This window comes from Perca fluviatilis, chromosome 9 (assembly GCF_010015445.1).
Source record: "Perca fluviatilis chromosome 9, GENO_Pfluv_1.0, whole genome shotgun sequence".
NCBI lineage: Eukaryota > Metazoa > Chordata > Actinopteri > Perciformes > Percidae > Perca > Perca fluviatilis.
The window spans coordinates 30380041-30397064 of record NC_053120.1 but is presented as its reverse complement, the minus strand read 5'-3'; the positions used below and the strand labels follow the sequence as shown (position 1 = coordinate 30397064).

At 38.6% G+C, this 17024-nt stretch overlaps 1 protein-coding gene across 6 annotated transcripts in view; it reads left to right on the top strand.

Annotated features, from left to right (window-relative positions):
* Positions 1–7810: 7810 nt before the first annotated feature.
* evi5b (ecotropic viral integration site 5b) overlaps positions 7811–17024 on the top strand; it is a 44870-nt gene continuing 35656 nt past the window's right edge. For 4 of the 6 annotated variants that reach the window (XM_039810672.1, XM_039810675.1, XM_039810671.1 and 1 more), the window contains exon 1: positions 15618–15850. In XM_039810672.1, coding sequence (XP_039666606.1) covers positions 15699–15850 — 152 coding nt within the window. In that variant the 5' untranslated portion in view covers positions 15618–15698. Of the gene's footprint in view, positions 8125–9160; positions 9449–15617; positions 15851–17024 lie in introns of those variants that run through there. The other 2 variants (XM_039810674.1, XM_039810673.1) reach the window with 2 other exon arrangements.

Genomic DNA, 17024 nt, shown 5'->3' with positions numbered 1-17024 from the left:
TAAAACGACAACATGATCGCTCATTTATGTAGGCCTATCCCTTCATAATTACATAGCCTTTAAATCAACGTTTTGTTAACTTTTTTCATATACTGTAGCTTAAAAATAACGGGGGCAGAATGTGTCAGGGGTTTTCAACCACATAGCTAACTCAATTATAACTTAATTCAAACTTTAAACTGATCATTTATCAATAGCCTAAATAAATTATTGTAGTTTCTAATCACTAAATAACTGTTTTGATGTCTTCCAGTCAGGTTTTTGACCACACCACAGTGTTGAGACTGCTCTTGTAAAGGTCTTTAATGGAATCAACTTAAATATAGACAGTGGCAAAATATCAGTCTTAGAAGGCTATAGACCCTTTTCAGGGCAGGCATGTTGACATGTCATAGTAGGAAAAGCACAGGTGTATTCAAAACCATTAATGATGGCTGCATTCCACTTAGGAGAGGCACTGTTATTGTGCATGCTGACTCTCTGAAATAGCTTAGGCCTACTGGGACCCTTGATGGAATTGAGCCATCGTTAAGGTTATCAATTTCAGCTGTGCTTTTCTTGTTCTTCTTCAGTTGCTTGTTTAACGGCGGATGCGGACTAACTTAGCGCACTACCGCCACCCTCCAGATAAATTGTGCATGATCATCACTATGGCTTACATTCTTGAGAATACTGTAGCCTGCAAGCTACAAACAAAATAAAAAAATAAAACATTTATAGAAATAACCCTATATTCTGTCAATGAGTCCAGTGTTCTTTAAAAATGCAAGCATATACTTTATTACTCTATGATCAGAGCCCTTAGACAAAAGATCTCTAAGAATAAAACTTTCCCCACTGCCCTCTATTTTTCCTTTTCATAAAAACCCTTTCTCTATTAAATTTCCTACACATCATAAAGACGTGTTCCACTGTCTCTGGCACATTACATATCTCACAATTTCCTGTATTATGTTTTCCTATTAACTGTAATGTTTTGTTTAGTCTGGTATGCCCTATTCTCATTCTTGTATAAATTCCCTCTTCTTTTCGACACCTTAATACTAAACGACCCAGACCCACCTCAGGATTTACAATGTAAAAATCCCTCCCTTTATCTTCCCTGTCCCATTTATCTTGCCACAACTTTTTAACATGTTTTTTAATCATTGACTTAGCCTCTGATTTTGATATTTTACACTGAATAGATATATTTGTCGCTTTCAAAGCCTGTTTAGCAAACTTGTCTGCCAACTCATTACCAACCATACCTACATGAGCCGGAACCCAAACAAACTTTACATGCGTCCCCCCATTTTGAATACTATGCAACAACATCAATATCTCACACACAATATCAGACCTTTCACATGAGTTACCTGATTTAAAATTTTCTAAGGCTGACAACGAGTCTGAGCATATAGCTACTCTTATCGGTTTACTTTGCTCTACCCACTGCAATGCCATCACAATAGCTATCAACTCTGCTGAAAACACTGATAAATGATCTGAAACTCTTGCAGAAAACTTAATATCAAACTCTGGTATCACATATGCAATTGCCACTTTCCCTGTATCTGGTTGCTTTGACCCATCAGTAAAAATTTGCACATACCCATAATAGTTATCCACATACCTCATAGCCATTTGTCCACTATCCCCCTTATAATTTTTTATCTTTTCATGCAAAGTTATATCAGCATCTGGAACCAGTAGCAGCCACGGCGGGTGCGGTGGATAGACTACTGATGGACCAAATTCGAAATGTTCTACAGCCGCTTGCTTTACCTTTTCATGTATACTTGCACTTAACGTCTCTCTCTTACTTTTTGCCTGCTCCCATGTTGAAATGAGGACACTTTTAGTTGGATGGTCTTCCATATGTCCTTTTAGATGAACAAAATATGACAGTGACATTTGCAGTCGTCTCAACTCAAATGGCATTTCCCCTACTTCAACCTGAAGCGCTGATATAGGGGAGGTTCTCATGGCTCCTGAACATATCCGAAGGGCTGAACCCTGAATAACATCAAGCTTCTTTAATTCAGACTTTGCAGCAGACCCATAAGCCACACACCCGAAATCAACAATAGATCTAATTAATCCCACATATAATCTTTTCATTGAAGTCATATCTGCTCCCCACTCCTTTTTGCACAAGCACCTAATTATATTAATGACTTTTTTACACTTGTTAACTACCTTTTCAATATGATTATGCCAGGTAAGCTTAGAATCAAAAAGCATACCTAAAAATCTCACACATTTTACTCTTTCTAAATCTCTACCATACAATTGCAACGTAAACCTTTCTTCAATTTTTTTAAACGAGAAAAACACTACCTTGGTTTTCTCAACAGAGAACCTGAATCCCCATTTCCCAGCCCATTCTTCTACACAGTCGATAGCTTTTTGCAAATTTTTAACAATGAATTGAACATTTTTACCCCTTTTCCAGAGAGCGCCGTCATCTGCAAACAATGATTTGCCTATACCATAATCAAGCATATCATATATATCATTTATCATAATAGAGAACAAAATTGGTGAGATAACACTTCCTTGGGGTACACCGTTTTCTACAAAAACACAATCAGAGAAGCTACTATTTATCCTCAGCTGAATTTGCCTATTGCTTAAAAAATCCCTAATCCAGCAATACATTTTCCCGTCTATTCCAAGCCTTCGAATTTTAATTAACACACCATCCTTCCAAAGCATATCATACGCTTTTTCCATATCAAAAAATATAGCAGCTACTACTTCTTTACACACTTGGGCCTTTCTTATATCACTCTCCAATTTAATAACTGGATCCATAATTGAGTTTCCTTTCCTGAAGCCGCTTTGGAACGACGTTATCAGATTTCAAGACTCAACAGAAAACGTCAGTCTCTCCACAATCATTCTCTCCATTATCTTACCTAGGTGGGATGACAAAGCAATTGGTTTATAGCTAGAAGCCACAGTAGGATCTTTCCCTGGCTTTCTAATTGGAATAATAACAGCCATCTTCCAGCTCTTTGGAATTGTCCCTTGTTCCCATACCTTATTGAATAACTCCAATACAGTATGAAGAGCTTCGTTACCGAGATGTTTCAACATTGCATAACTTATTCGATCTTTTCCCGTAGCTTTTACCTTCGCCTTACTCACAACCTTCTTTAGTTCACCTAGTGAAAAACTTGCATTCAAGCTATCATCTCGATCCTCTACATTTTCTAAAAGATATTGGTACTGTCTTTTTGTTGCCTCTCTTATGTCTTTCATCTTCAGTTAAGTTAAAACTACTATGAACATTAGCTATATCTTTGACCATTAACGCTGCTTTATCTCCATCCTTCACTGCCATAGTCTCACCGTTCTTAAGGACTGGATAACTCCAAGATTGCGTTGAACCCCACTCATTTTTTAACAACTCTCCACACATCATTTACGGAGGGTTTGTCGTCCTATAGTGTTACAATATTATATCCAGTAATTCTTTTTTACTTTCTTAATTACTTTCCTCACCTTAGCCTGCTCTCTTTTATATTCCATATACTTTTGAAAGCTTAAACTATTTTTAAACTCTGTAAATACTTTATTTCTAGTGTTTATTGCTTGCGTGCAGTCACTTGTCCACCATGGTACCAATTTCCGCCTCGTACTTCCCGGCCTCGACTCGGCAATAGAAGCTCTTGCAGCTTCCACCATAGCCACACTAATATTTTCTGCAAATTCATCCACATCATCCATCACCTCAACCTGACCCATATTCCTATCACTTAAAACTGTAAACATTATCCAATCAGCTTTATTAAAATTCCATCTTTCAGAGAAACTCTGGTTCACATTGCAGCTCCTATTACCCATCCTACATAAAATCGGATAATGGTCACAGCTGTGCTTTTCCTACTATGACAAGTCAAAAAATGTGTGCTGTGAAAAAGGTCCATAACTTGATCTCTGTGCTGCATTTGACACGGTCAACCACAACATATTATAGACCGAATGGAAAACTGGGCTGGACTTTCTGTCACAGTACTAAACTGGTTTGAATCCTAATAACTGGGACTACTTTGTGTCCATAGGTAATTACACAGCGGACAAATATGCGGATGACACATAAATGTACATAACCATATCACCGGGTCTATGGTCCAATACAAACTCTGAGTAAATGCATTCAATGAATCAAAGTTTGGATGTGGCATAACTGTCTTCAATTAAACAAAGACAAAACTAAAGTAGTTGTTTTTTGAGCCAATGAGGAACAATTAAAAGTCAACGCTCAGATTAAATTAGTTTTATTTAATATCTTATTCTAGTTTAGCTGTTTTTATATCTTTTTATCTTTAACCAATGTTTTAAAGTGTTTTAACTGCTGTTTGATGTTTTATGTAAAGCAGTTTGAATTGCCTTGTTGCTGAAATGTGCTAAGTTGCCTTGCTTTTGCCTTTTAACTTTTATTGTTTTTTTCCCCGACTATTTCAGATTTTAATATTCTGTCCATATTACTGGGTTATAGTGAGGTTAGTTGTTTATTTATGACACTCAAAGTGAAGGGTGTGGTGCCCGGATCTCTCATTCCCTCTATTGCTACCTCACACCAAGTTCCTTTGGCAAAACTAAAATTAAGACACATTTAGCCTGATTCTGCCCCTATTGTGTGCATAAATGATATTATGCCACTTACATTGATTTATTGATTGAGTTCTGAACAATAAGCCTTTTTCATGAGAGACATTAGTAGGAAAACAAGTAAAAAAACAAGTACAAATAAATAAATAAAACAATCCTGGTAATTAATTTGCAATATTGTCTACAAAGAGCTGGATATCCACAGATATCAAAGGGATGGTTACCATGGTATAAATGGTATGGTGTTATGGAAGTTTCCTTTGCAGCAGGGGGTGAAATTTCAGAGTTTAGTAAATTGAAACAAATAAGACAGACTGAGACTAAAACCAAGTTGGGTTTTTGTATTTTATTAAAAAAGATATATTTGCAAATATAGGAGCAACATGATTTCACAAAAGGCCCCAGCCCACTGTGGAGTCAGTTTCTCAAATGAGTGAACAAGAACACTAGGCTTATATGCATCTTCAGAGTGACAGCACACACGCACTTAGATTATTATGACGCTACAGTTCTTACAGGCAATCTGATACACATGAAGACAATCAGAGAAATACAAGAGACATCTTGGAGCCATTTCGCCTCCTCCTCCCGGTACGACTTTCACCCCCCAGTTACATCTTAACTGGCACGGGAAAACTAGAGAGTTTTAGGGCGACCTTGTAGCCCCTATCTGTTCAGACAAACCGTGCTCACATTATGTTCCAGACTGGATGTCTCACAAAGTTAGAATCAAAATCTGCATGTGGGAATGAGAAACTCTTTCAGCATTTAAAACATAAAAATACAAGGAATTATGCTTAAATGTAATTTTTGCCATTACATTCCACCCTTTTGATTACAACCTAATCACAATACACAAATTACTTTAATGATTATATCTATTTTTACCAATTGCGTCTTCCATGTTTTTCCATTGTCAAATGTGTGTGTGTGTGTGTGTGTGTGTGTGTGTGTGTGTGTGTGTGTGTGTGTGTGTGTGTGTGTGTGTGTGTGTGTGTGTGTGTGTGTACTGCCTTCCTCATCAGTTTTTTGGACTCAAACAGAGGGACAGGTGATGTTCTCTGTCTGAGGTTTTTTGCTTTTTCTTCGGGCATTTACATACCCAATGTCCAAAGTCCTTGCAGTATCAACACTGGTCTGGTTCGTTGGGCTCATTATTTTGCACGGTACCCGCCTGGGCCTCTCTGGCTCGACCACGTCCTTCTCAGTCTGTCTTGTTTCAATTTACTAAACTCTGAAATTTCCCCCCTTGCTGCAAAAGAAACTTCCATAACAATGGCAAAATATCTGACAGTTGACAAATTTAGACTGTCTAACTGTCTAACAGTATAAATATGTGTAGCACCCAACACTAACTTAATCACTTGTTCTTTACTGTTCCATATGTTCTTTTTTTTCAAACAACACTCTTTCAACTGCTCATAGTGCTTTTGCTTCTCCTTCTTTTGCAGGCTATTTTAATATCTAAATTTTTTTATGCAAAAAAGTATGTATAAAGGCTTTAGGCCACCCTACACGTTATCGTAGGCCCAGTTTTAATGTGCAACTTCATTTTATACAATATATGCAGTAGACAGTCCCAGCTCCAACTCTCTTTCAGTTAAGGGGGCCTTGGCCTAAAAAACATTGAAGACCCCTGCAGTAGAGTATATCTTGAGATATGGGTATGAATGCAAACAATACCAGTCACAGTTATTGAGTTGAGTTATTGAGAGTAATAAGTGAAGTTAATGGAGATTTGTGGGATGCACATCCAGGGCACGAAGCTCCCATCCACCACATCCCAAACATGTTCTATTGGGTTGAGATCTGGTGACTTTGGGGGCCATTTTAGTACAGTGAACTCATTGTCACGTTCAAGAAACCAATTTGAAATGATTCAAGCTTTGTGACATGGTGCATTATCCTGCTGGAAGTAGCCATCAGAGGATGGGTACATGGTGGTCATAAAGGGATGGACATGGTCAGAAACAACGCTCAGGTAGGCTGTGGCATTTAAACAATGCCCAATTGGTATTAAGGGGCCTAAAGTGTGCCAAGAAAACATCCCCCACACACCATTACACCACAACCAGCAGCCTGCACAGTGGTAACAAGGCATGACGGATCCATGTTCTCATTCTGTTTACACCAAATTCTGACTCTACCATCTGAATGTCTCAACAGAAATCGAGACTCATTAGACCAGGCAACATTTTTCCAGTCTTCAACTGTCCAATTTTGGTGAGTTGTGCAAATTGTAGCCCCTTTTTCCTATTTTTAGTGGAGATGAGTGGTACCCGGTGGGGTCTTCTGCTGGTGTAGCCCATCCGCCTCAAGGTTGTTTGTGTTGTGGCTTCACAAATGCTTTACAGCATACCTCGGTTGTAAGGAGTGGTTATTTGAGTCAAAGTTGATCTTCCATCAGCTGGAATGAGTCTGCCCATTCTCCTCTGACCTCTAGCATCAACAAGGCATTTTCACCCCCCAGGACTGCAGCACACTGGATGTTTTTCCTTTTTCAGACCATTCTTTGTAAACCCTAGAAATGGTTGTGCGTGAAAATCCCAGTAACTGAGCAGATTGGGCCTGTCTGGCACCAACAACCATGCCACGCTTAAAGTTGCTTAGATCACCTTTCTTTCCCATTCTGACATTAAGTTTGGAGTTCAGGAGATTGTCTAGACCTGGACGACACCCCTAAATGCGTTGAAGCAGCTGCCATGTGATTGGTTGATTAGATAATTGCATTAACGAGAAATCTTACAGGTGTTCCTAATAATCTTTAAGGTGATATATATAATGCTGCATTTATTTTCATTTAATTTTTTTAGGGACTTGGTGACTTAATTGAATTCTTGTAGGAATGTACTCCACAGCGCTGTGGAGATCTGGCAGAGCGAGATAGGGGCTTAGTCACTCAATGATTTTTACACATTACTGAGACTTACTTTTTCACGCTGTGTTCAATTATTTATGCCTGACAGACTTAGATACGATTGTTGTGACAGCATATAAGATTCAGTGGCCTACAGTCTCCTTGGTGTTGCCAAGTCTAACATATGTCCACTGCTTTTCAGCTACTTCTATGAGCAGAGGAGTGTCTTACAACCAACAAAAGATATGCGTCACTGGCACTGCTCCCATGTACAACCTGAAAAGTAGGTTTTAGGACTGTTGGGTATGTGAATCAAGGCACTCTGCTTAGTCACATTTTCATTAAAGTTTTGCTGTGATATGGTTACTTCATCATGAGTTTCTACTGACAGCTCTCGCTCAGTGAAAGCCAGTTGTGTGAATCTATCCAACAGAGCGAAGCAGCTCTGTCATTTTCTAGTTTATTATAGATAGATTTAATACTAATTTAGATTCATGGTTTTATTGTTTGAGGACTAACCACGAAGTAAGAACTGAGTTTTCATAAATTGATTAATGTTTTTTTTGAGGACAAATGCCTTAACTTTAAGAGCACTGAGACAACAGTGTTTGAACCTCCAGTCTGCTTGAACAGAAGTATTTTTTTCTTTCAGCAATGAACCTCAGGTAAGTTATAAAAGATCAAATGCTGATTAGATAAGCACTACACATATAAAGCAACGTATGTTACCTGGCATGTAAATGTCTCCAGTGAAGTGACATAAGCCTAATTGTACAGTATATGTGGTGAATGACTAAAAGAAATTTGGCTAAGATGTCCCTTTTTCTTGCCTCCTGTTTCCTGAACACATTGTCATATATGGTCTACCCCAGAATAAACGTAACAGATTGAGGTCATTAAGAACTTGAAATCAACTAGCTCTAAATATTATTATTGTCTGTTTGGCAATAGATGTATCCCAAAGAATTGTGTTCATGAAAATGTTAAATCCACATTTGTAACAACACTTCTAACAGTCTGCTAGCGCACATCACTAGACTTTTTAGAATGTAATGTCAAATGTCTGAATAGGTAAGACTGTTATGATTCTTTTACATACCTGCATCCCTACAGCATAGAATAGGCCTACAGTTATCCATTTAACTGATGTCACCTAATCTACATACCATCCATTTATTGGGTTATCTTTTCAACAATCTATTGCATAAATTGTAAAACTGTTCCATGGTGAAAAGCCAGCAGGGTAAAATGTCAGGCACAGCAGTGTAGGTGAATATCTGATCAGTGTTAAGATCTGGTGGGAGCTCTAGCCTCAAGGAGGTAGCCTACTGTGGCTAAAAACTGAAATAGACGTCACGTCAGTAATGGGACATGCTGACATGCCCTCTGAATAAATAACGTTACACAACTAATGTTTTGAAAGACAAGTTTTACAGAGTAACGTCAGCCTACAGTGATGCTGTTATGGTCCAACCAGAATGACTTGCTTGACCCCGCATTAGAATGTTCATCCATCACAAGGCAAATTGTGTTATAGGCTATGGTCAGTGCACCACATTGGCCTTGTCACAATTACCAATGTTTGCCTAGCTACGTTTTGAAATTGGAACAGTCTTCAGTGCAGTTTCACATCAGGAACACTTGGTGGTAGTGTTGTTAAGTTTAAGCTGAGGGCGCATGCTCTGTGAGATGTAAACATTTGGTACTAGCTAGGCCTCCGCCGTCTGTCTAAACTTTGCAGACATTTGTGTAACGTTACACGTATTATACAGCTGCATGGGCTGGACCGTAGAGTCAATGGAAACTAGCTAGCTTACTAAGCACTGGCTAGCTTTCAAATGGAAACCTAGCTATGCTAAAATTGAAAATATAGCTAATGTATTCGGGTAACGTCTTCGAAAACCAGTCTTTTTCTTGTAATAGTAGGACTATACTTTTGTGCATGGGAAGCAGACGACGTTTGCTGCGGCTGGTTAAAAACGCTTCAAGGTAACGTTAACGATAAAGGATGTTCTTGTTTTTTCGGGCTCTGACTAAGTACTGGAATGAACACTAGCTAACTCATACAACGACTTTCAGTTATCACTGTATCATTCCAAGTAAATTGTATGACATTACATATAAAAAGTAGACTGTCAATACTTAACTCTTGAATTTGTTAGTCTCATTATTAGTTTAATCACTGGTTGCCAGTCCTGTCATTGTAAGGTTAGCTTAGTGTTGGAAAAACTAGTTAACTGGTTCGCTATGGGCGCAAGATATCGCCTGGAAACAAAATATAATTTAAGGGTGGATGACAATTTTTCTGCTTGGCAATTTCGAATTAACTTATTAACTCTAACGTTACGTTAACACTCGTCGAGCTCGCCAACGTTAAAGTTTCTGCAACAAATACACTGTATACTGTTGCATTTGATGCTAGAGCTCCATTTCAGCTTACAACACAAACGAGCCATAAAAGGAGTAATTTAAGAGAGTTCTCCTTAGTCTAATGCACCGGTCCTCTGTTTACTGTCTGTAAACCAAAACAGTTTTTGATAGATGTGAGCATTATGTGCAGCTTAAGCAAAGGACTTTAACTGCTCAGCAGTGGCATTGGCTGTGTTCAAACCAAGGATATATTTAACTTTAACTGCGGAGAAGTGACTTGCAAATTACAACAACAACGCGACTCTGTGGACAAATGTAACGTTAGTGGACGACACCTCTTAAAGTGCAGAAAGTACTACTATACTGTAAGAAATGGTCACAGTAAGCCTCGTCAGGTTTGATAAAGATATTTGAGGGTAAGATTTTCAGGAATAAAAGGAAACCAACAATATAGGCCGACGCTGTTGTGTATAGTTTTATTTTTTTTTTTTTTGGGTAACTTGATGACCATGACAAAACTGGGGAAATTAGATGTGTGCTATTAAATGGCAGAGGCAAACACAAACTACAACTGAGCAATTCTCCATTAAATATATTATATTGCAAGATTGCTCACCTAAAACAAAGCTGAGCATAATATTGTATGAGTTCAGAAGTATAAAACCTTATTGTGCTGTGACTTATGAGTAGAGCTATTAGATAAAAGTAGTGCTTAAATTAGCAGTTATAATGACACTTTTCTGAGTGTAAAATTGGTTTTCTGGGAGTTCATGGCCAGATGCTTCTGTAACTAACACACGGAACTACCCTACACTTTGTTGTCAAGTGTCTTTTGCAAGTTGTATCTGTAAGACAAGAGATTGCCATGTAAGTATTAAAGAAATCTACACAAGCTTTACTCTGACCCCCAGTATAGATGCAGGAGGAAGATACAATACATTAGCGAGTAATAGCGAATACATCTTTTGGGACTAACAAGGCAGCAGAATATATTTATTTACTTTTGCATTAAACATTATAGTGAGAATGGATGAACAGTAAATAGATAAGAAACAGCTGAGCGACTTTAAGAAGCTGAAGTGACATCTGTCAAACTAAGTAAAAGTGCAAGTGAAAGAAGTGAGCTTTTCAAGTAATACTACACAATATGGGCAAACCGCAGGGATCTACATGTAGTCCGTGGAAGACCAAATGCCAGGCTCTGATGTAGACAATGGCAATTACACACCCCTTCCCAGAATGCTTAGTAGTTGGGGTGTTAGCATAGCTGTTAGTCCCACAGAATAAACAAGCCAGGGCTTAGATCTATGTGTTGGTGTTATTGATTGAAACATTTAATATCCTACACTACTAAGGCTTCTTTTTGCAGTGCAGTTTTTGCAAGCCAAGGGTAAAATATAAGCCAGTGGTTATAGCTCTCATTATGTGGCTGCATAATGAAGAATAGCCTTCAGCAAGGCCATTGTACACTGGTAAAATGTGAGCTTCCCCCTATGTGTGAAGGGAAAGGCCTTTTTACCTTAGTGTCCGTGTGTATTGTATGTCAGGCCTGCGTTTTAATACCCTCACACAGCTGAAGATAGCCATGCTATCTCCTGCTGGGCCAGACAATTTTGTTCCTATTCATTGCCTAGAAATGGCATGCGATGAGAGAGTAAAAAAGATAAAGAAGAAAGAGAGAAAGGCAAGATAAATTAGTCTTATTTTTCACCTCAGATGATGACAATAAGCACCTTTTTATATACTTTTATATTTGTCCTAGCTTAAGTGAGTAGGTTTTTTTTGCCTGGTCTGTTTTACAGCATTGTGAGATATCTGTTTGGTGCTGGGCATTTTGAATTAAGAAAAAAGGAAATGCCTCTGTTCTGCCTTTGGTCTTTCTTAGTTCCCCAATTGTCTTGAAGTTGTTTCGCTGAGGCTTTTTTTTTTTTTTTTTGCCTTGCTGTGGGTTTCATTAGCTATGCACACTGCATCTCAGGGCCCCTTTCAGTTCTTTGGCAAACAAAAGCAGAAACAATCTCTGTATCCAGGATTTATAGCGAAGCCTTGCTTCAGTTGGCTGGGCTTGTTAGAAGGAATGTATTCTAAGGCCACCTGGACATTGGCTTCTCTCAAAGCATGTCTTCCCCCTGTCCTGACCAAGAGTTGATGCATGAACTGTATAAGTGAAGCCAAAACCTGTCGTTCATCGTCGTTCATTCCCTGGTGGCTGGCTGCAGTAGGCCTCCTCCATGTTAGCGGATGGGACATGGACCAAACTAAAAAATGAAAGTACACATCAAATACATTTTCCCCAAAGATTGTAATTTTAGGTAGGCCTAGTTATCATGCTGAGGTTTGTTCAAGTGGTTATTTTTCTGATGTGTTTTGGTTTTTATTAGTTATTTGATTCTATTAAACGGTGTGAAAGGTCATGATTGACAGCTGTGATTGACTCAGGATTGGTCGGACGGGACTTCGATAACGCGGCTTCACTGCCAGATCACTACTGCGCAGACTCTGGTTAAAAAATGACAAGATGGCAGCGCCCATGTCTTGGCTTATTTTATTTTTTATATTTGGCATATATTGGCTTTACTTTTGTACAGTGGGAGGAAGTGGTGACGCGTCATCCATCTTTATATACAGTCTATGGTCCTGGCAAAATAGGTCTGCTCATATTTTGCTTCCTGAATGTGGTATTCTTATGATTTTATAAGTCAGGAAATCAACTAATAAAGGTGCTGACACACCAAGCAGACGGCAAAGAACTAGTGGCGACGAATCCCGACTCGGGCGTCCCCTCACATCTTCTCACGTCACCTGTGTCTTGGCCAAAAAGTTGCACTTGAACACACCGCAAAGGATACAGCCAACGGCTGAACATAATAAACCTATACAAGTAACTGTGTATCTTGTTGTACATTTGCCCTCTTATGGACATAAAGTGCAAAAATAGATATTCCAATAGTTTGAACTTATGTTTTTTTTTTTTTTTTTTTTCCTTTTTTCGGAAGGAACAAACTTCATGACCTTCAATTTGTTTCTGCTTTCAAAGAGAAAAATTACAAATACAGTGCTAGCCTAGCTCAGTGGTGCAAAATAGAGTTGGGTATGGTGAAAAGAAACAATTAGGCATGTACAAAATTGATGAGTGCAATTTTTCAGTATCCATTGGATATTCTGGCTCTGTGCAGGAGCAGGATATGTCTGTTACTGGTGTGGAGCCTGTTATTTGTGTTAACTAGTGCACTAGCCGTTCAAAACATGCCTGTTTGGATTGAGCCGATTGCTTGGCCTGTGGTAATGCTGCTTGTAGCTTTCCCGAGAACATCCAAAAAACTTAACACTCGACACTGCGCTTCCTTGGTTCCTGAGCATTACACCTGCCATGACATAGTTCCGTCACATACCCAAGTAGGGCCACTCACGGTCAGAAACATCGGTGAAATACACTCTGGCTCATGGGGAAAAAACGCCAAGTGCAAACTTTTTGTCCACCAGCCAAATGACTAGTGCTATGCTATAATGTTCAAATGTTGCCAGCCACTCAAAAGATTACCATTGTTTTTTGGCTGGTGAGTGAAGCAGATATACTAGCCACTTGAATATTTTACCAGCATTTGGCTGGTGGATGGTAATAATTTTGTACCCCTGGGTAAGATAGGCAACTGCCAGGGGGTCCAAGTTAAAGGGCCCCAAAACGCTATAGCTTTATGAAATGTTGGATGGAAAAGATGGATTAAAGTTAAAATGCAGACATGAAATATGGGGAGAGGGGGAGGGACATGCAGTCCCCAGTTGGAATTAAACCTAGGATGCTGCATTTATCGTCACAGAGACGCCCTATAGACTGTATTTTGTTTAATTATGATAACAGTATATCTTTATTTTTCCTGTTGCCAATTCATACACACATTTCTCAAGATTTTGAGGACATTGAAACATGAATTTTCATCATCATCCAAAAGATGATTTCCTGGCTTTTTGACTTGAGGAGGGTTGCAGACATGCAGGATTACTTGCAAATTTGTGTCAAGTTTGAATTCTTTGAAGTGCTTTTGAACCAATGTTCATTACATTGAACGTCATGGTTACATAAGATATAATAAAACTGTTTTCTTATTTTTGTCAGATCTACTTGTTGAAGATTTAGCCAGTATTTGCTTTCAATCAGTGTTCAAAACATAATAACCTTACATTATTTCATAATGATATTGTTTTTTAAAGACAAGCAAGTATAATGTTGAATTAACGTCCATCTATGTGCTAACAGTAAAGTCACTCAGTGTTTCTGTCAGTGTACAGGAGGGTAAAAAAAACCTTAGCTAACAATTCAGTTTGTACAATATCACATTCCTATCACCAAATTTACCACAATCTTTTTCTCCACCTCCTTTGTTTTTCTCTCTTTCTCCACCATGTCTTTGGCCCTCAGACTTAATACTCACAGAGAAATTAGGCTACTCATCATTATACAGAGTAAGATGCATGCAATGATTGGTTTCCTCCCTGGTGGCATGGTAATTGCTGAACTGAAAAAGTTAAATAAATGTTTAATAAAAATGAAAGATGATAAAACACTAAAATGTTGCAATACTGTATGGTTTCATGATTCCAAAATAGACTATTTTGTAGTATTGCTGACTTCCTATTGGGTTGAAATCAAAAGTAAATTCTGTTTTTTTTTTTTTTTTTTTTCTCAGGTGAGAGGTTCATTTTAGAATTAGTTTTTTGCTGAGTGCAGGAGTCCACTTCCCGTCGTACACTGATTTCAGCACAATACTTGAAGGAGGACTATCTTTAGTGGAGCACTTTGACCCTTCCTGACAGTGTGATCAGCATATGACTACAGGGCATTGTGTCATTAGATAATTTGAAAGTTCAGAAGAGTTGATTTCCTGACGTGTTACTGACATTTTCTCTTAATAAATAGATACTGGATTTCCTCATGGGGTATGTAAACAGCTGAAAGCCAATGATTTTGGATTATTTGGAATAGCAAGTAGGAATGTATAGAAGATTCCCTGCATTCACTTTTTAAACTGATAGTTGTGCATCAGGTACTCATACTCTTTGTAGTCTCTTTTTGATGACAGTAGATAGGACACGGCTGAGCACTGATCCAAGTACTTGTAGCTTTATATTATTAATACTACATTAATACTGTGTGTCAAATATCAGAAGTAGGTTGTTGTAACATTGTAACAGAATGCACTGTGATTCATTGTGGGGTATGGTGTTGGTGTGGCCTGTTGTGCACAAGAAGCTCTTCCTCAATAACACTGAAATAATGCATGTGACAGAAAACACTGCAGTGTACTTCTGCAGTGCATTGGTAAAAGTTACAGGTAAAGAAATGTGTTAAGTAGAATATATTGAATGAATTGACAGAAAGTTAATGATTAGTGATTGTCATTCAATCCATACTCAAATATTTTTTGGGGGATTTTGTTATCAGAAAGCCACAAATTAATTTGCTAATTCTAATTTAGAAAACTATAGATCCAGCGGATACTGACTGCTATCCAGGATATTTATGCTACCGGTGTAGCTCTAACAAAACTAGTAATGTAGCAATAAAGGGTATTGGATGAAGCCTAATGATCTTCAGTAGCTGCGAAGATGAGATTGGTGGAACTTTTTTCTTGCATAATTGATAGGGAGAGAAGTTAAGAAGTTGTCTGATTCATGTTAGTATGCCTTGTAAAGGGAGCGGAATGTTTACTATGCTGTTTTCTAAAAATAAAGACAGCGTTCTATTACTGATGTTATTACTTTATTAAGAGGTATTCTCCATCCTCGGCAGGTGGCGACAGACAAAGTTGCTGGTAAGCTGAGTTCTACTCTCTCATGGGTGAAGAACTCTGTGTCCCACACGGTCAGTCAGATGGCTAGCCAGGTGGCCACGCCCATGTCCCTGCCGACCACTGCCACCTCCTCTTCTACATCTCTGTCTTCGCCTGCACTCTCGCCATCCTCACCGGCGCTGCTCAGTCCTGACGATGTGGAGCTGCTTGCCAAGCTCGAGGAGCAGAACAGGTAAGCAGTCCATCTCTAAAGCAAATCAAATTAACAGTTTTGACTTGTTGTGTGGAAATGGGGTAGCCCTTCGACCTGTTCAATACCATGTGTACAGTAGTTATACAAGAATGGAGACCACAGTATGGCTGATTGGCAGACAAAAAGCTGGATTTTGGACCGTTTTAAAACATTAAGTAAAGAAATAGAATAGTATTATACATTTCCCCTTATTGCTTATACGATACATATTGAGAAATCAATCGATCAAATTTGTCACATAAAATCGTACGAGATACAATTCCAGTAAAATGTTAACCTGTCAGCTCCTTTTAACTTGTGCATAATTCATCATGAAGCAGAATGTGGCCGTCAGATCGCTTCACAGAAAAAAGAGTCACCTGGCTGAATGACACCAGCTAGGGCTGGGCGATATGGACCAAAAATCATATCTGTATTTTTCGGCTGAATGGCGATAAATGATATATATCTCAGTATTTTCTGCAAAGTGGGCTAAATGTTCAGTTGTAAGTCAAAGCCACATGTGAGATGTAACAAACACTTTTATTTAAAACCCACTGATCAAAATAAAATGCAAAGTCAGTTTTTCCTCCCCTCTTTGAAAATGTACAGCTGCAACACATTATTATCTAAAAAAATAGCCTACCCTATGTTACATAATAAAGCCCTACCTATGAGAAAGCTCCTTTAGTTGTTTTCAACAACAATGAGAGAGAGAGAGAGAGAGAGAGAGAGAGAGAGCATGCGATGGACTTAAGTTAATGACACCAAAAACGTTCTTAGTCCATAAAGCTGATTGTTACAGTACAATTCTCTAGTTTATCAGTGAAGTGTCTGAACTACACTGCAGACTGAATTCTCTACTCACAGAGGATGGCTGACTCATTACAAACGGGTCCAGCGCGGGTTGAATGTGCATTGGCAGGTCATCATGGTTACAAACGTCTTGTGTATGTTACGTCTGTATCATCACTGCGCTGCATTTTTATAAACTATGATTATCTGGCCATGGGTCACATCTCTTGCCCGTGTCCAGCAGGCGCGATCTCACGCTATTACTCATAGAACTGAAGTTAGTTACATCCAGTTAGTACTGTTGTTCTGTGTTTTTCGCCGTGACTGCCGCCACAACAGGAAGTTACCAGCGAGAACACTGGTACAAATACAGGTTTTC